The sequence below is a fragment of the Mesocricetus auratus genome, unplaced genomic scaffold, assembly GCF_017639785.1.
Source record: "Mesocricetus auratus isolate SY011 unplaced genomic scaffold, BCM_Maur_2.0 Super-Scaffold_100024, whole genome shotgun sequence".
Taxonomy (NCBI): domain Eukaryota; kingdom Metazoa; phylum Chordata; class Mammalia; order Rodentia; family Cricetidae; genus Mesocricetus; species Mesocricetus auratus.
This window is the reverse complement of record NW_024429205.1, coordinates 21,024,203-21,044,726: the sequence shown is the minus strand read 5'-3', so window position 1 is coordinate 21,044,726 and position 20,524 is coordinate 21,024,203. Positions and strand designations below refer to the sequence as shown.

The 20,524-nt window shown below is 41.6% G+C and overlaps 1 protein-coding gene across 3 annotated transcripts in view; it reads right to left on the bottom strand.

Moving 5' to 3' along the window:
* The window catches only part of Babam2 (BRISC and BRCA1 A complex member 2), a 391,454-nt gene that overhangs the window by 254,910 nt on the left and 116,020 nt on the right, over nucleotides 1–20,524 (bottom strand). For all 3 annotated transcript variants that reach the window (XM_040730653.1, XM_040730654.1, NM_001281577.1), the window contains 1 exon segment: nucleotides 10,551–10,745. In XM_040730653.1, the coding sequence (XP_040586587.1) occupies nucleotides 10,551–10,745 (195 nt within the window).

Genomic DNA, 20,524 nt, shown 5'->3' with positions numbered 1-20,524 from the left:
CCCAATATGGAGAGAGGAGGTAGGGATGCAGTCCCACATTTAAGAGCAGCTATTGGCAATGAAAACTACCGAAAGAGCTATTGGAGGAGGAAGAGTCCGTTTTCTCAAGTTTCAGTCTAAGAGTCTGTTCCTTTTCTTTCTCCTGGTAAACCTACTACCCTGCAGTAGAAGGCTACACACCCAAGAACACACAGGTAGCATAAACCAGACTTGATTTGTGGGAGGGGCAAAAAGAGAACCACAAAGCTGGGTGGATAGGAAAGGGGGGGTGAATCTGGGAGAAGTTGAAGGAGAGGTGAGTATGATCAAAACACATTATACAAAGTTCTACAAATATATTTTTTAAAGTATCTTTCTATCCTTTCATGTCAACGTTCCCAGTATCTTTTCTGGCTTCCAACCCTTCAAAGATTCAACCACATAAACTTCCAAATCATAGCTGTAGGCACAGAAAACACCCACAAGTAATTTTTAGGGAAGAATGGAGGAGCCACACACAAGCCAAGCACCCCTTTTGCAGATGGTCCCACAGGCATCACCACTCCCTTCTACAGACACACTAATCCCGGACTCATAGAACTCTGACTTGAAACTTTAGAAATGGAGACAGGAAGACAAACCTCAGCTTAGAAGACAACAGAGCTAACAGCCCTCTGCCCGGCTCAGCCCTCTCCTTACCACTTACAACATCTAACTTGCATCCTTCTCTGGCTAACGATGGTACATTCCTATACCATCACAAGTCCAACCTTGTGAGAGAAAGGGGGGAAATGAGGAGCACCCCAAGGCAAAGATGAGGTAAGCAAGAGAGACAGACACCATGCACACCAGGAATGCCAAAGGTGAGGCATGAGCCCAATTCTCAAAGTAAAGCAGGTGGTATTCACAGCCCCAAATGGGCTCATACTCAAGGGCCACACAATGAGCTGCTAACCCTCAAGGAGATTGCTGAAGGAAGGGTGGTGAGATCCCAGAGCAGCTGCCCTTCTATTGCAGCCCGAGACTTCTGGTATTTAGCTCCTAGAAGACTCTAAAGTCAACATGCCCTATTTAGGAGTGGGTCTTTGGGTCAAGGCACACTGGGACTGTCAGGGAGGGGATCATACTTTGGAAGAAGTAAGGCTAGGCCACATCTAACTACAGTGTTAAGTGGGGTTTTAGAAGGCTACTAAGCCGGGCGGTGGTGGCGCACGCCTTTAATCCCAGCACTCGGGAGGCAGAGGCGGGCGGATCTCTGAGAGTTCGAGGCCGGGCTGGACCGATAGCCTCCAAAACAATACAGAGAAACCCTGTCTCGTAAAAACAAACAAACAAACAAACAAACAAACAAACAAACAAACAAAAAGAACTAGCGTGTTGGGTACTGAGAGTGGAACGAAAACAGCAAGTTGTCTCCGGGTACTGTGCACAGTGCTCAGCCAAGAACCCAAGCTCCCACTGATGTCCTTCTCTTTCTCCTATAAAGTCGGTTCCCTCTCTGCTTACTCCCATCTGTGTGCAAGCATCACCTTAAAGGAAGCCTTCTTTTACCGCACTTCCTGGTTAAGTTCACATCTCATTCTTTGATCTACGTTGTAAAATCATCCTCCCGAGGGGGGTATCCACCTGAGGTCTGCATTGCCTCTTTTTTTTTTTTTCTCTAGTCAACCCTTCTTCCCCCATCACTCCATCAAAACAGCTCTTGCAAAGTCATCAATGACCTCCCCGTTGCCAAATCCCATGGTCATTTCTGTCTTCACCTCAGTGTCTTGTCAGCAGCACTCTGGCAGGGCCAATCACTCATTTCTTAGATCACAATTCACTTAGCTTCCAGGGTCCTTGCTACCCTACTTGGCCTCATGTCTAATCTCCTCAACCTCAAAACAATGGAGTATGCCTGGGCTTAACTCCAAGACCTCTTGGCTTGGCTACACTTGCCAGCAGACCTCATACAATCTCAAAACCTTAAATAATATTTCTACACCAATGGCTCCCAAAGGCCCTAGCTCCACTTCAGACATTTTCCTAATTTAAATTTATTTCTCCAATTCTATGAAAATTCCCTATTTTGTGTTCTTTCCTTGATATTTATTTCTCATTCCAACAGACAGACATTTTACTATCCTATCAGAACAACAACAAAAAATTCAAAATCACCCTGGCTTCTGGCTGTCGCTCTTACCTCAGTCAGAGCACAGTCACTTCTCACGTCCTCTAGCACCTGCTACCACCTGGAGGGAGCCACGTGACCTCCAGGCTAGACACTGCCATTGTCCCTGACTGGTGCAGATCTTTTCAGCTGCAGGGCATTTTTCTTGCAAACACATTGTGGATAGATCCCCAAACTGTGGCGATCTAATGCCTTTACACAGTGAAGTGACAAAGGAGCAACTGAGCAAGAGGACAAAGTATCCAGAAGAGCAATGGTGGACAGCTGAAGCAGGGAAGGCTGTGTGCACAGGGAAGAGCAAGAACTTGAGGATTGCAGGGGCGCATATGCAGGAGACTAACCCATGGTCCACAGAAATGCTTGGCACAGTGTGAGCAACTTCTAACCCCTGAGGGGTATGTAACACTCACTCACGGAAACTATGAATACAAAAGTGACCACTGCAAGAAAATTGGTACAGGAGACAGCTTCCTGAACATAACACCAGTAGCACAGGCAGTAAGATCAACAATTAATAAATGGGACCTACTGAAACTGAGAAGCTTCTGTAAGGCAAAGGACACAGTCAGCAAGACAAAAAGGCAGCCCACAGAATGGGAAAGAATGAAGAATACTTCTTAAGTCATTTGGGGACAGAACTTCAAAAAGTGCCATGGGTTCCAAGAAATCGAGGGAGTTGGTGAAATGATAAATCAAATTCAACCTCTATATTCTTCATTCCAATTTATAAAGGCAAACTACCTAGCAATAAACAAACATCTATCAGCTAGTGCAAAATGTTAGTCTCTAGTTGAAATGATAATTTCAAAGTCTTTAACTTATTAACATCTGATGATTTGTGTATATATATGTATCTGTGTACACACATATATGCATTTTAAAAACCAACAGAAGAAATAAAATGTGGTATTTTAAAAACTAAGAATTTGCCGGGTGTTGGTGGTACACACCTTTAATCCCAACACTTGGGAGCCAGAGGCAGGTGGATATTCTGTGAGTTTGAGGCCAGTCTGGTCTGCAGAGCGAGTTCTAGGACAGGCTCCAAAGCTATACAGAGAAACCCTGTCTTGAAAAACAACAACAAAAAAAAATTATAAGAACTCTTGTCCATATAAGGTAACAAAAAAATAATTACATATTTAGCACTTGAACTCAAGTGAACTACAAGCTATTTTAGTCCACATACTACATTTTAGTTTTTTGTCCTCTTAGTTTACACAATTATTTTTATTCCACCAACTATTTTAGGCAAAAAAAAAAAAAAAACCCTCTCCAATGGTCCCTACTTTATCCTTTGTCAAAATGTTGCTCCTAGAAATGGCATACATGCATGCTGGTTGTCAAGGGACTGACTAACACATGAAGTCATAATTAAAGACATATATGAATTAGGGTTTATCTGAAATGGGCTAAGGAACGAGACTAAAGTCATCATAAAAGAGACTTGTGATAGAAAGGGAATTTGCTCTGCTGGGAAAGAAAAAGTTATTTATGATCTCCAGCTTCCAAGCCTACCATACCTTCTTTCTAAAAGATGTTTTATCAGCACATATTAATACACAATCTAATGGGTTCATTGTAGCATTTAAAAATGTGGAATGCTTTGTGAATTCCCAAGTCATTGCTGCACCGGAGCCCTGCTCATCTTCTCTCAAGTGCCAGTTTTAGGAGGCGCGCTGCTAGGTCCAGCACCCACTGCACACTTTAGGCCTCGAGGCAGCTCTACAGCGAAAGGATTGTCTAGAATGTGATGTGCCGGCCCCACGTTCATCCCCGGTACCGCAGAAACAGTACACAAGAGCACAGGGACTCAGCACATAATCTCTAAAGCACAGGGAGCTCTGGGAACTAAGGTTCAAGAATCCTGTTGGTAGCTGATACTGACTCTCCTATAAACTACCCTTCCTTCACAAAACTGAGCAAATGGCAGTCTAAAGCATGTCTTTGTGTAACTGGAATTACAGATACACGATGAAGAGGAAAACTCACACATGTGTACACACACTTGTATTCATACATACACACACACACGCACATACACACACACAAAATCACTGCTCAACCATATAAAACGACTGTCTTTATATTTGATCTGTGGCCACTGCTGTGTCATGGGAGATAACTTCTATAGCATTCCTTCCTATAAGGTGTAAATGAGACATTTAGATGCTGCCAAGTGAACAGAATAATTTGGCTTTTTTTCATCAGTCCCTGGTCAGACCTCCTCTTGGACAGACACAGAAAATTACCTGACCTGTGACTATGGAAATGTTAGTCTTCCTGCCAGCTGCCTCAATGGCACTGTCCCCAGCATCAGCCATGAACATTTGCCCCCCATTTTAAGTGAGAGGGTGTTGGCAATGGCTCCAGCTGACAAGACTCGAGTCAGGCAATTTCCTAGCCTGGGCTTTTCTCCTTCACAGCAGCTGAACCACAGTTCCCTTCATCTAGGGAAGTGATGGGTGGACATCTTGTGCTGAACAGATTCCAATCAGGTCACACTGCCTCGGGGAATGCTCCTTCCTGTCTTAGGGAATGTTTCCTTATCCACAAATATGCTTTCATCTGAAATTGACTAGTGCCACTCAGAGAAGATAAAGGCTAAGAACTGGAAAAGGTGACTCTAACTTCATCTGTGACTACGTGGAAAGGGTGATTCTTAAGGCTGACAACTGACTAGTCTGGAGGTTGTGGACAATGTTCTTTGGCAACAATATAAGCATACAGTTCAAGTGAAAAAGACACCCAACATTAGTCTTATTAGACTATCATACTCTAAAAGTTACTCTTAAGATGTATTACTGACCCCCAAATTGTGTTCTGTAGACGTACTTCATTTATGTCTATTTTAACACAAGGGGGAAACAGAAGCTAAAAGAGTAGAGCCCCTTCCTGCGATGTAAAGAAGAGTGGAAACTCAACCTCAAGACAGTGTGGATCAACAAGCTCCATGTTCTCGGGAAAACAGAAACATGTATCTATGTGACTTCACTCAGGTCTGTAATAAACTACTGAGTAGGACAGAGTTGAAGGAAAAGTCTCATGACAATCCACAAGATGCTGGAGGGCATGAAGCCAGGGAATCCCCAGAGCAAACTCACTCCTTAAGACCAGCTGACATGGAAATTTGAGTTTAGCAAAATACCCTGCCTTGATATACAAGGTGAAGACACCCCACATCAATCAATCTTTCTTCTCCTTATGCATGTATACACATAGGCATGTGCAATCTACATACACACCACACACATATATACATATACAAAAAAAGTAAGGAAGAGGAGAAAGGAGTCCAATTCATTTGTGAAATCCCATGATTTGACAGAGAAATGACATGAGAAATCCTAAGATTTCTCAAAAGTCATGTCTGTGAGTGGAGCCCTGCCAGCTCTTCCCGGTGAGCCTCCTGCAGGCACACTGTTGTCCATTCCTTGATCTTAGAGCAGACAGACCCATTCTCACTGCAGAACCCTGGGACTGTAGACAAGCATGCCTCCATTGTCTTAAGCTTAAACGCACAGTAAGTTTATTGCAGCAACAGAAAGCTAATACAGTTCTTGATTTGAAACATTTTGTCTCAAAATCAAGCTCTTTTCTATCTTGCAGAGCCCATGTTAATCTTCCAGCTCCCTGGGCTAGCAGTGGTTGTGTGAGTAGCACGCTGTACATCCCTGGCCCCTGTGCCAAGTTGTCCATTGTCCATCCCTCAAGGCTCACCTGTGTATCTGAGCTCTCCATTGCTTGCTTGGATGCTAACCCATGTTCAGATAAATTTATTTCTATAGTCTCCCTCCTCTAAGTCCCTGGGCCTCATCTACTGTAGCTTACATGTAACTACTTCTGCCCATGTGGGAGTCTGGATGCTTTGCTCATTAATACTACAATTGACCGAGTGTCAAAAGGATCAGAGTCATTCCAACTAGAGTAAAGGGGTTGACCACAGTGCTAACACGTATCATCCGTAAGTCAGTGACATCAGGCAGGGATATTCTGAAAAACCATCAGCACCATCTGCTTTAAATGGATCTACACTTCCAGGTGAAGGACAACTCAAGAAATGCTAAAATCCTGAAATTGTAAAAGGTGCCATAAAACTGGATCATATTTCAATTCAGACTATATATTAAAAGGAAGAGGGCTGAGGGAGATAGCTCAGTTGACAAAGTGCTTGCCTTGCAAGTATAAGGATCTAAATTCAATCCTCAGAACCAAGGTAAAAAAACAAAGATCAAAACAAAAACAAAAACCAGGCATGTGTGTGTGTGTCTGTGTGTCTGTGTGTGTGAGTGTGTGTCTGTGTGTCTGTGCCTGTGTGTGTGTGTGTGTGTGTGTAATCCCACTGATGGGAGTCAGAGACAAGCATATCCCAGGAGCTCACTAGGCAGCTGGTCTAGCCTATTTAGTGACTTCCAGGTCAGTAAGAGACACTGACTCAAACAAAAAAGTAGATAACATCTAAAAACAACATGTAAAGTTGCCTCTGGCCTCCACATGCACACACACAATGAAACACATGCAACTGCACGCACTCACATACACACAAATTGACATGCACATATACACAACCACGTGCACACATACAGATTCACATATGCATAAATATACATACATACACTTGCACACAGACACAGAAAAGGAGACAAGAAACAAAACCATAAACTATAACTAAATACTAATTCCCATTTTAAAATGAGCTTCCCAACATTAAAGACAACACAGACTCACCAAGAAGGCGAGATGAATTAAATTTAACATCCTTTGCTGACAGGACAATTAAGTGGATTTTTAAGTAAGAAAGATTCTGAAGACAAAGGTGAACTAAATTCATCTTAGTAGCCTTGTGAGTCAATAATCAATAGTTTAAAACCTTGAACTACAATGCACTGCTGACAGAGGTGTAAAACAGAATATTGTTATTATATCCAAAAGTATAGAAGTTTCACAAACAAATGAAAATAGAATTCCCTTATGATCTGGCAATCCCAACTTTACATACACACTAACTAATCCACAGTAAGATCTCATTATTGAGATGTTCACTGCAGCATTAGCTACAAAGTAAAGCAAGGCAAGCTCCACTAAGGGAGTAAACAAAAGGTGCTGTGCATATGTAATAAAATAGTATGTAGCCTTAATAAAAAAAAAAGGAAACCGTCACATGCTACAGCATGGATGAACTTTTTTTTGAGACAGTGTTTTTCCATATAGCAAGGCTGTCCTGGAATTTGCTTTGTAGACCAGGCTGGTCTTGAACTCACAGAGATCCACCTGCTTTTGCCTCCCAAGTACTGGGACTAAAGGTGTACACCACCACCACCCAGCCATGATGAACTTTTAAGACAATATGTCTTAGTGAAATAAGCTAGTCACACTAGGCCAAAGGCTGCACAGTTACATTCATATGAAGCAGCTAATGGAAGTAAAACATTGAAACAGAAAGTAGAAAGGCAAAGAAGTAGTGATTAATACAGACACAGTTTGAGTTTTACAAGATGAAAGAGTTCTACATATCTGCTGCACAACAATCATTATATTTGATATGATTAAACTATATACTTAAGATGGAGGTGGCAAACTCAGTGTCATATGTCTTACATACTGCAATATAAATGACTTTACAAAATAAAAACCAAGACTTGTAGGATGGCTCAGTGGCTAAAAGTTATTCCTGCCGAGTAAAGACCTGAGTTCGATCCCAGGACCCCACATGCTGAAAGGAGAGAGCCACCTCCTGCAGTTGTTGTCTGCCTTGTACGCACGGTCCACAACACAGACATCCCCAAACTCATGTACACACATGTGCATCAATAAACACATGTTAAGAGGTTTCTTTTAAAATTGTTTTATAGGACTGGCAAGATAATTAAGAGTCATTGGTGGGTAAAGGGCCTTTTCTGCCAAGCCTCACAACCGAGTTCAATCTTCAAATTCCACCTGATAGGAAATAATCAACTCCCATAAGACGTCCTCTGAGCACTACATGAATATCATGGTGTACGCACACATACACACATAATACAAATATACACACACATACATTCACATATATACGTTTATATGAAAATGAAAACAGTAGAAGAAAAAACTTTGAACTGTTAAGTATGTTCAAACAGGAAGACTTGCTTGAAATTTTAAAATGTATTGCTCATTTGTATGATTTTGGAAATCACATCCCTTAATAAAAAGTTAAAAACTCCAAGGGAGATCATATTGAGCTTCAGAAAAGAAAGGCTTTTGTTGGAATCTAATAAAATCAGCAAGAGAAGAATATCCTAACTCGTTCTATGTGTCACTAGAGTTTACTCATTCATCCACTGAACAAACTCTCGCAGAACACCTATGGTGCCGCGGCACTGTCCCGGTGTGGGGCATGTCAATCCCTGCCCTGAAACTTGACATTCCAATAGGAAAAGACAAACAAGTGTTCAGTATGGCAGACTTCCTGAGGTGGTACACAGCCATGCTGGTGCCACACTTACAGGTATTAGGGCTCTTTCCTGTGTGGGCTGGATCTAACGGACAATAAGAAAAGCGATGGGCATCACCCGAGATTGGGTTGTAAAAGACCGGTTTCTTGCTTATACATTCTCTCCATCTCTGCTGCTTGCTTGCTGTGGCTAGGTCCCTGCCAGCTTAGGAAGCCTACTGTGGAAAGGCCCAATAGAGGGAGAGGCAGAGAATGGGAGGCAGCTTCCAGGCACCAGCTAGCACCAACTGAGGCCCTGGGATCAGCAGCCCACAGAGGACAGCACCTTCCCATCGGCCATACTAATGGCTTACAAAGAGACTCTTTCCAGTGGAGTGCTGAGGAGACTAAAGCACTGCCCAACATTGCAGTGCAGCCTAGAAGGGGCCCTGGGGGGCAGCTCTGCCCAGATGCCTAACAAACAAAAGCTATGACAGGAAACACTACTGTGCTCAGATACTGAATGCTGGAGCGAATGTCTGACACATTAACATATAAATGATCTACTGAAAAGATGTCTTTAAAAAAAGAGCAGAATAGTATTGGGGAAGAGAAACAGAAGCAAACTTTAAAAACAAGTATAATAAAGGCTTACATGTGAATGTTTACAACAACAAAATTCAAACAAGTTAAAAGGTTAAAAAAAACCACTTAGTGACTAGAAAAACAAGATGTAGTGTATCTGTCTGTCCAAAGGAATATTATTCAGCCATAAAGGAAAATGAAGTATAGGTACATGTACAACATAGACAGATCTGAGGTACACTCTGTAAGGGAAAGCACCCAGTCACAGAACATAAGTGATGTGTCCTGGTCATCGGAAGTGTTCAGAAGGAAAATCTGCAGGAACAGAAAGAAATTTAGAGATTGCCTAGGCTACAGTAGGGAAAAGAGTAATAGCAACTGAACACAAAGGACCTTACTGGAGGGCGTCAGAACCATCCTAGATCATGATGCTGGCTGAGGAAATCATCCAAGTGACTGCTCGCCATAGGGTTATACATTAAAATGTATAAACTTTATACAACATATATCAAAAAATGAATTAAAAAATTAGGGAAGGACATTGTGGAAAAATGCACTAGCAGAAATTTGAAGCAGGAAGGGTGTTCACCATTCCCAGGGGGAAAACAGATGCAGAAACTAATGCAAAGTGTCTAGAGCAGGAGTTTGCTTTGTGTGCCTGCAAGGTGCAGAGGTGCAGTAGGGCTGGAGCCCAGTGTGACAAAAATAGAAGAGGAAGTGAGTGGATGCTGAAGGAAGGAAAGAAGGAGGCATTATAGCATCCGGAGTTCACGTTATCATTGGGGACAGTAATTGCAGCTTTTACCTTGGCAGGGGTGAGGATGAGGGAGTCAGTTTTATGACGTTTCTGGGCAGAGGTTATAATCTGCTTTGCACTTAAAATGGTCACACAATGCAAAGAAATTCTAAGCAGCAGCCAGTACTGGACATGGTGGCCACCTCTGTGATCCCAGCACTCAGGAAGGAGAGATGAAAGACTCTGACTCTGAAGCTGACCTGGGCTGTGCAGTGAGTTCGAGGCCACTCTGAGCTATACAATGAAAAGGGGTGGGGGTGGGGGTGGCACACAAAGGCTCTATATAACCAGATGCATCCAGAACAGGTGACTCCTCTTATCTGACTGGGGCACTGAAGTCACTTCTTCAGTAGAAGGTGGAATTTGTCAGTGTCTTAAATGTGGCCTGCCAGCCGGCCACCCACATCAGCACCTGCCTTCTGAACACAGGCGAGTGCGGGTGACACCACACTGTGCACACATCTCCTGTGGTACTCCTTACAAATAATAACCCTGAGAACCACTAAGGCTCACTACGAGAAAGTACACAGGTGACCTAAGCCACCTGTATCTGAGGAAGATTCCTGTCTCTTAATTTCATCGCAAAGTAACACCCCCTATCTCTCAGCACTCACCCAGTTGTTTTTCTTCCCAGCATAAATTTCCATGTTCTCCCCATACTGAGGTTCTTCCAGGAGCGTCTGGTACTCGAACATGAGGCGCGAGCTCTCGCGGAGGCGGCTGCATTGGAACTGGTGGTACTGCTGCACCAGCTCCTTCACCACGAGCAGGAGGCACTCGGGGTCGGAAGGGTTCCAGGAGGCGAGGTTCTGGGGAGTCAAACACAAGGACCAGTGAGAACAACTTCATACAAATCCCATGGCACAGCTGCACATCAAAGAAGAGGAAGGGAACAATGACAGCCTGCGAGCAAGGCTGTCCCTATGGGCAGTGCGCTCAGCCAGGCCACTAGTGAAGAACAAAACAGGGAGTGCCAAGTCAGCGACCGAAATCAGCTGAAAAACACTTACTCTTTTATACTCTTCGTTTTCAACAAGCAACACCTAAATTCAGCATTCTATGCAAACCCTGAATTCCACATCCACAGACCACCTGCATCTGTAACACCAGGTGTAAATAAACGCTCTGCAAACAATAGCATTTCACAGAAATATAAACATAATAGCATGGAGCAATCTGGGAAAGGATAGGAATGAAGAAGATACAAGGGGAAAAAGAAGAGAGAGGAGTTAAACCTAGTAAGATCACTCATTCTCGCCACAGTATGTGCTGAATGTGTTGTCTCCTGTGACGTATCAGCCACCAGTCTAGACAGGGACGAAAGCAGCCAAATCCTTTGCCAAACTGAGACCTTGTGGCAATGAGGACTACAGGGACGACCTGATGGCCTGTATAGCTGAAGCCATGGCCTTTGACTAATACTAAAGCATCAACGGTGCTCACCAATGCTCCTGCAGAGTAAGTGCAAACATCTGCACAATAAAAGTAGACACAGTAGCATCATCACATGGTCCTGACTACAGTCTCATGACACAGATTGCTGAAGGGTCCCCAGGGATCTGCAGATCCACTGTACAGCCATCACACTGCACTACATTCCTTTAAAGACAACCTAAGCATACCCCCTACCTAAAGAAAATAAACAAACAAACGTCAAGGAATGCATTCATCAAAAGGAGGCCAATGCCCTCAGTATCCATGGTTTCAACATTCATAGATTCAACCAACTGCAGATTAAAATCACTTAGAAAACAAAACATTTGTACTGAACTGATATTTTTCCTTGTAGACTATCCTCTAAATAAGAGAATATATCTATTTATGCAGTGCTTATATGCATCCTAAGCAAGCCTTGGATGATGTGCATAGATTACTAAAAAGAACTGAGCAGCTGTAAGTTTTGGGATTCATGGCATCTCTCGGAGCTGATTTCCCACACATACCAGCAAGGACAACAGTACTTTGCTCTATTGAGTAGACTGATTCACACCAACTAGTTGACAGTGGGGAAGGAACGAGGCATTCCTTATTGACAGGAGGTAGAGGGCTAAGCAGACACTCACAGAAAGAGAAAGAGCAAATGTTTCCGCATGGTACAATGAAGCAGGCATGGTGACACAAAAGTGATCTGGTCAGAAGAACACAGAGTCCTGCATGGCAAAGCTCCTGACCTTGACAGCCAGATTCTTTTGAGCTATTCAAAACCTCATTCAAAATATTAACAGGATGTGCGAACACAGACCAGAACTGAAAATGGACCATTACATAGCTTGCTATGTGTTTCCTTCAGAGATCATTCAGCACTTATAAATAGGAAAGATAATGACGTTCTACTCTCTAGTCAAGGATGCCTTCCCAGGCTGCTACAGCACTAAAAGCAAAAAGAAAAAGCTTTAATCTCCTCATTTCTATTTTTTAAACCTTACCATTCTTCAGTGTTTAGAAAGCTTCAAGCCCATATCCACACAATAACACAAATTATAAAAACATATTATCTTGCAAACATCTCTGAGTAATCTGAATTCATTTCAAGTCATTCAACCTAATTGTCAAATTCACAGTGTAGACATGCCAACCAACACCTCCTTCCTGTTAAAACACAGCCTCCCAATACCTGGAAATGCCTCTGACCTTGACCATCCAAACACACTTTGCTGGAAACTACGCCCATCAGTGCAAGTTTGGACGTACTGAACTAGATATGGACTTGTCTCCTATGGCTACATATGACCGAATTTCTTAAATAAGCCATGTGGGAATCACTTTAACCAGAAGGGGAGAACACAGGAAATATAAAAGGTTTTAGTCATTCCCAAAGACTAAGTCTCCTGCAGCTAAGAGATATTTTAAAAACCATGTCTAGAATACAGGATGCTGGGCTTTCTACTTTTCTCAAGTAGTAAATGCAACAGCATGCCCAAATTTTGGTCAGGGATGGAGACAGCGGTATATATTTTCAGGACTCTTTGCAAAAAGGCAAAAGAGAAAAAAATAGCTGTGTCTCTATTCACAAAGTTCTGCTCTACTTTATCTTTGTTAATGAACCAAGAAGACATCTGAAAAGACAGCCACAAACTAGAGGCATAGGTCACACATATACTAACAACAAAGAACATTACGATGGATCCTAGAATGAAGAATACAAAATACAACTGAAGAAAATGATCACCTCTACTCAAAGAAGACAACCAACAGTTTGGAAGAAGGACTTGTCCTCACTAATGTCTGTGACACAGTTGGGACTGGGGTGGGGGCAGAGGGCAGTTCTTTTCAGAGAGTGACTAACTGGTGGGGTTAGGGAACTGCAGATATTCAAGCGCAACTGAGACAGTATAAATGTAAAGCTACCTCTCAGCCCCAGTTTAGATCACTAAAATACTAGTGAAGCCGAGTCACAGCCATTTCACAGGAATGGTAATTCCCTGTCCCTGCTCTGACTGCCCTGTCCAGCTGCCAGCCATGAGGGTTACTCCAGCATAAGTGACCCCGACCTTCCCGTGTTCCTTTTCTCATAAATCCACTACCCTGAAATCAGCAGCCCCACAGATGACCCATCAATCCTCAGCTCTGTGGCTGTGCTTCCTGCCCTGAGAATGTAGTGAGTCACAGCAGCGTCACAGGCCTAGTTCACAGTTATGTACCCAAACCACACCGAAGCAAATTCAGACAGGAGGAAGCAGGGAAAGGTGGGAAACAATTCCCACTAGTCCATGCCTTTGAGGAGATTAAATAGGGAAATAAATTAGCATATGAGACTTGCAATCACCGCTGTCTAATAATAAGGGGGAATGACATCTCAGAGATTTCTCTTTTACAAAAATATTTTTGTAAAAAAAATAATAATAATAATAATAATTTTGAGGTAAAATTTGTCACTAAAAGAATGAGGTATAATGTAGAACGTATTAGAAATAAGACAAGGAAATTACCTAAAACTTACTGTAAAATCCTGCCTAACATTCTAGCATAAAGGGAAATCAAAACCAAGGAATGATATATTAAAAATGAATATGCAACCTTGTTAGGAATCAAAGCAGTGTGACTTTGAAACATGCATGTGGCATGATGACATACAGAAAGGCAGCAAGTCTCGATCATGTGCCCTCCCAAAAGACAAGACCCTTACCCAAAAACACAAGGTTCCTATGGATCAAAGTTTGATTCTCCTTGGGTACCCTGCAGATGCCATGGCTTTGTCCATTCTGAGCTTCCTGTTCTCGGGGCCCACCTAACCCCAGACCAGGACCCAAAAGAACTCACTGGTGTGGCATTTACTTGAGGACACAAGGTACAGTCCACAAGTTGTTTCTTATTCTCATGCAATACTCTGATTTGTCTTGCCCCTCAAATAGCATCCCACACAAGAGAGTGGAGCCAAGATTATGAGAAACATTTTTTCTATCTTAGATTAGCCAATTAACTAATAATAGTGAAAGTATCACTTAATGGGTACTTTAACACTCAGGAGTATAAATATTCCACATAAAAACCATATATTCACAGAAAAAAGTTATCAACTGATTTCTATAACTGAAAGCCATTTCAGTTTTTGGCTGATTTCCCTATTCTTCAAATTTTCCATGTATATATGTATGAATATGTTTTTGTATAAATGCATTTAATACATGACATAATAGAAAATGTTTTTGAAAGGATAGGATATTTCACATATTTCATTTCAAATTTTGTCTGTGTATGATACTGAGGACTGAGCCCAGGGCTTGAGCATACCACATACCAAAGTACTTCCAATCTCAACCTTGAGGAACCCATTCTATTTGCCATTTAAAGTTTATGAAGACAGACTTTAGTTATCTCTTCCAAACACTTAAAACTTTGTGAGTACTGAAGAAAAAATGTGTATCATTTGACCTAAATATGTATCATTTAGTACTAACATTGAACTTATTGCTTCCATTCCAAGACTCACAGGACACTTTGGGAATGTTAATGCTATATGTCCTAGTGACATGTAGTAGCCTCAGTGGTCTTTGGAAATGGCAAATGACATTTTCCTTTCTAACAGAAGAGGAATTGAACAAGCAGGAATTGTTTAAATGTCAGCTCAAAGGACCAAACAAACAATAACAACAAAATAAATCTGCTATTGGCTTATTTGTAACAGAACCACGTCACACATCAGCAATGAAAGTCTCTATTATACCTTAACAAATAGATAATTCTTCAACATAAAGAAATAAAAATTATCTTAGACATCTTTTCATAATTCCTTCAAATACAACAACTTCCTACTTTCTTAAGTTAATGCAACACGAACATGGTAAGGATGACAAGGAGGAACACTGAAGAAGCTTCAGGTCTACACACAGCACATCTACTCCCTGTTCACCTAACAGCTCTAGAAATAGTGACATAGTCCTGCGGTCAGCAAGAAGCAAACAAACACAGACCACAACACTGTGATCATATCCCCAGTTGGAAACAGTGTTAACTGACAGTTACTATTTGAGTCTTTATTCTTGAGAAGATTCAAGCACTAAGAACAAAATGAAGCACTTACAAGGGAAGAGAGGACTGTGTATTCTTGTAGCACACTCATAGCGACAAATATTGGCAAGGCAAGAAATTAAACAGGGCAGTAGTTCCATGTGCCTAATGGCTTCATTTTCAAATATTCTAATAAGTCTATGGTAGGCGGGGCTTATTGTGTTGGAGGTTCCAGACTGTTGCTCTGATGTTTGAAGTTGCTAATTATGGTCTTTCAAAGCCCAGGTGGAGCTAATGAGAAAAATACACAAATCTCTAAGTTCTAAACAAATAGTTAAGTAGACTCCAATAAAAGTCATTTGAGAGATTAATGTTCAATAATAAAAGTAGTCTTAGAATGTAGGGAAGTTAAGTTCAAACACTCAAGAAGAATGGCTGCAGGTAAATGGAATGTGTACTAGGAGAAGGAGGAGGCTCATGACCTGTTTTCAGTGGCCACCACCTAGCCATGACCAGTGTGAGAACAAAGCACCCTGGACCATCTAAACCATCCAGAGCTCTCCAAGGTTCTGATCTGCTTCTCAACAGAGAACCGACTGCCCCTAGTGTGTGTCTGAGGCTCTTTCTAAAAGGGATTTATTCATTTTATTACATTTTTTGCATGTATTTTTTGCTTGGTGGGGGTGCCTGATGCCTGTGGAGATCAAAAGAGGGCATGTGTTGTGTGACATTTTGTTTGTGTTCTGACAAATAAAGTTTGCCTAGCAATCAGAGAGTGGAGCTAGCCACTAGTTAACCATGGAGGTCTGGAGGTTTGTAAAGATAGGAAACAGGAAGTGATAAGGCTGGACAGAGAGAGGAAATGATAAGGTGAGGTGGAGACAGATCCTTAGCCCTTTTGGTAGGAGAATTCCAAGAAGCAAGAAATCTCTAGTGGCTGCGGCTCTGATTCTCTGATCTCTCAGCTTTTACCCCAATATCTGACTCCAGGTTTTTTTGATTAACGCTTCAAGCATGGATTCCCCTGGGACTAGGATTACAGCCAGTTGTGAACCACCATGTTGGATGCTGGGAATAGAACTTGAGTTCTCTGCAAGCTCAGCAGTGCTCTTAACAGTAATCCAACTTCCCAGGCCCTAAAAGCATTTTTTAACTGAAGAACAATTTCTTCTTCTATTTTTTTAATTTATTTTTTTACATTCCAATCCAAGTTCCGCCTCCCTCCTCTCCTCGTGTTCCTCCCACCACCACCCACCTCCCAACCTAGATGCCCCTCAACTGAAGAATGGATAGAGAAAATGTGGTATATTTGCACAACGGGGTACTGCTCAGCGGTAAGAAACAATGACATCTAAAAAATTCTCAGGCAAATGGACATAACTAGAAAAAAACCATCCTGAGTGAGATAACCCAAAACCAGGAACACAAATGCAGTATGTACTCATTCATAAGTGGATACCAGACATAAAACAAAAGATACTCATACTCAGCCTACAATCCACAAGCCCAGAGAAGCTAGAACCCTCTTCCAGAAACAGATGGAAGCAGATGCAGAAATCCACAACTAAGCATTGGGCCAAGCTCCTGGAGTACAATCAAAGTGAGGGAGGAGTGATAATATGAACAAAGGAGTCAAAACCATGATGAGGAGGCCCACAGAAAAAAGGGATTTTTTTTAATAACTTACAAGATGGTACCCATCAGTCCATTCTGTGGCCTTACAGTAAAAACAGTAGCCAGCAATGTCTTCGGCTCCTACTGTAATATGATCCTGACTCTTTATACAAATATCTTAATAATGAAAAGTAACTTCGCAGTGTGATTTTGTGATAGTACTAACAAACCTCATAAAAGAGAGAACACAAAAACGAAGTATTAAGTCTAAACTTGAAATGCAGTCTCCTAGCAGGCTACTTGATTAAGTGAGACTTCCAAGTACCAGAAGGACTCTAGAGTACCTTCAAATATCTACCACCAGATGATGCATCACTCTAGAGTTTCTCACATCCCAATTTTGGTCTAGCATATCAGAACCACAGTGCTGGAACTGTGACTTAATTTCTTCTATAAGCAAGCAAGCCTTAATCTAACACATGAGAAAGTACATCAAAATTGTAGCTGTGGCTCCACTTAGAAATTTCAAAACCTGTGATGTCCCTTCTTGCCCATCAGAAGTTGCTGACAGACCACCTTTCAGTTGCTCTTAAAAGAAGGGGACAAGGACACAGCCCCACCCCTCACTGAATCCCCAGTTCAACTGTGTCTCCAGGATCACACAGCTCACTTCTAGGTTGTCTTTTTTTCTTTAGAATTGATGGTAAACAGGAAGAAACAAGGGTAGCAGGGTACAGAGGAAAATGTTTGCGAGAGCACCTCTTGATCTACCCTCTCTCTCAGAAGCACTATCAAATGGCACAGTCATGAAGAGAAAGGCAAAAATGCTCTCCAAGAAAAAGGCCTATGAGCATCCTTCTTAAATGGACACTAACTACCAAGAGATGCAACCGTCCTTCCTACATGTGAAAGAACACTAACACACTAGCGTTCCTGAATATGACATAAGCACCTTGCAGTACCAGACTGAGTAAGAATGAAACTCATTTTTTCTACAGGTGTCACCTTTTCCCACACAATTTTAAGGTGCTAACTTTTAAGTATGAGATCTGATCAAGACCAAAACGCTCATTTTATACCTGTTTCTCAAAGAAAATATGAATTAATATTGGTGTTAAGTTTCATGTCAAACAAAACACCAATATAAAATTTGATTAACGAATCCTTAACATTAAAAAAAAACAACTTTAATTTTCCAGCACAGACTGGCTGAGGCTCTGACACAAGTGCTGTTGCTGTTCACCTGGCTGCTGATGTCACACACTGCCCCATCCATGCTGCTCAGACCTGGCGGCAAGCCCGCAGGGGCAGAAGGAGAACTAGAAATGTGACTGCAGTGTGACTCCAAATGTTTTTCCTGGGGACGTATTGAATCTTCCAGGTTGCTCGAATATCATCCAGGGATGTGATTCTGAAGGAGACAGCTTGTTACTGCTTTTCCTGGCTGTACTACAAGAAACAACAGTGTGAGCTTATTTTAAATTAATGTGTGCTTCTGTGTTTCTTTACAAGAAATTAACTGCAATCGTTCAGTTAAAGCAAACACTTTGTGTTTCACTTTTCATTATGAAATGTCTTCAGGATCCTCTCAAACTTAGGAAACTAAAAATTCCCAATTTTAATTGCCACTTTCCAATTTAAATCACAATGAAAGACCTTTCAAGCTTAGTGACGCTGTGGGGGCAATGAGTGCTTTATAAGTGAGAAGGTTCCTAACCATTCTCTCATGACAAGAGTGTCATGATAGAGTATGTCTTTCTCGTTCACAGAGACTTTGTAATAATGCATCTCACATAACAAGACAGAAAGCAACAACCCCAACCAGGTTGTTATTTATAACCAGGGAAACATCTGCAGGCTGACACCTGCCTTCTGTCCTCTGGCCTAAATGGCTTTCCTAGTTAGACCAGTCCCCTGTGCTAGAATGACTTATTCTAGTTGTTCTCACCTTAGCTGAGCACCTTGGACTTCAGTCTAGACCTAAATAAAGCATATGCCAGACGTTTCTCTTAATCCAAATCCCATGTACAGACCTTCCCAGGCAACAGTGACCTGGTCACACAATTTGTCTGTATATGAGCAGGGCGAACTACCTAAAAGCAAACGATTTGGGCTCTTTTTGTTATAACAGAAACACACAGCTGAAGAAGCCAGAAGGAGAAAGCAAAAATATGCAGGTAATTAATTAAAGGAGAAGACACAAATACTACACGAGTTGTAAGAGTTTTCATTGTCTTTAGTTTTTTTCTTTAAAACTCTAGCTCTTATTCACCCATGCATATGATGTACATATATAAACTCAAGCATACACACACATAAAATTAAATTTTAAAAAATTCTAGTCTTTACATAATGACTATGACACAAGCATACAGTAAGTTTCCACCTATTGTTTGATGTTGAACATCAATTCTCTCTCCTTCTGTTAACACCCACCCAAATTTCCTTAAGAAACTGCCCCTCCCCATTCTCATCCATGGGTCTGGAATAAGAACTATCAGATAAAACTCTGTAGGTACTGACTCCCCAACCCAAGTATTTCCTATGCAACAAGCCTCAATGACTAATTCAGCCTCAGTCAAACTAAGCAAGATAAATAGCAATATGAGCTGAACTACTGAGAAATGAAGGCTTGCTTTCTTCCCATGATGGGAGTTTACAGTATGAACTGGAGTAATTGTGTTGTATTCACAGAAGCAGGCCAACTGAAGAATTATGTAGTTATGGGGAATAAAAGTCAACACAATACAAAGCAAAGAAGAAATGGAATAGAAGTAAACTAGGTTCATCAGTGATATTATTTCTGCAACAAGACCAACATTATCTTAAGTCCCCCTGTGGTCTTTTAGAATCCTATGAGCCAATGAGCTCCCTTTCCTGTTTTAAGATCATTTGAAGCAGGTTTCTACTACTTTAAAAGAAGAGGACCAAAATAAAAGGAGACAGAGGAAGGGCAGGAAGGGAAAGAATAGATACACCAAAACCGATGCTGCTGTTTTGCCTTCTCTAGGAGCAAAGAGAGAAGTATAGAAACTCTTAGCAAGCCATGTCGCTATGGAAAAGCCTTTAACCTTAAAGAAGAGTCACTTTAGGTACTCATGCTTCCCATCAGAGATTAAAATTGAGGTTCTCCTTCCATTCTCAAATTAGAAAATATACAAAAAGGATGAATGTATTTTCACTAACCCTCCAACGATTATAATCATTTGTTATAGGAAAAATAAACAAAAAGGAAAGAAGGAAAACAGAAGGCTATATGTTTATAAACTGACTCACTTAGTGAATTTAAAGTAAAATATATTTGAAATAGGTATCTAAGATGGTCCCCATCCTAGAGCTCTTCAAACCGCAAGAAGGTATTTGTTTCAGAGGATAACAAAGTAAGACTTTCAAAGGAGCCAACAGACCCACTGAAGGATGTAAAGAATGAACTGGTCCAGACCAGATAAGGCCACTTTGATTGCTGACATGTAACTAGGGGCTGTATATAACAATCTGCACTCTAGCCCTTCTTGAGCACAAAGCT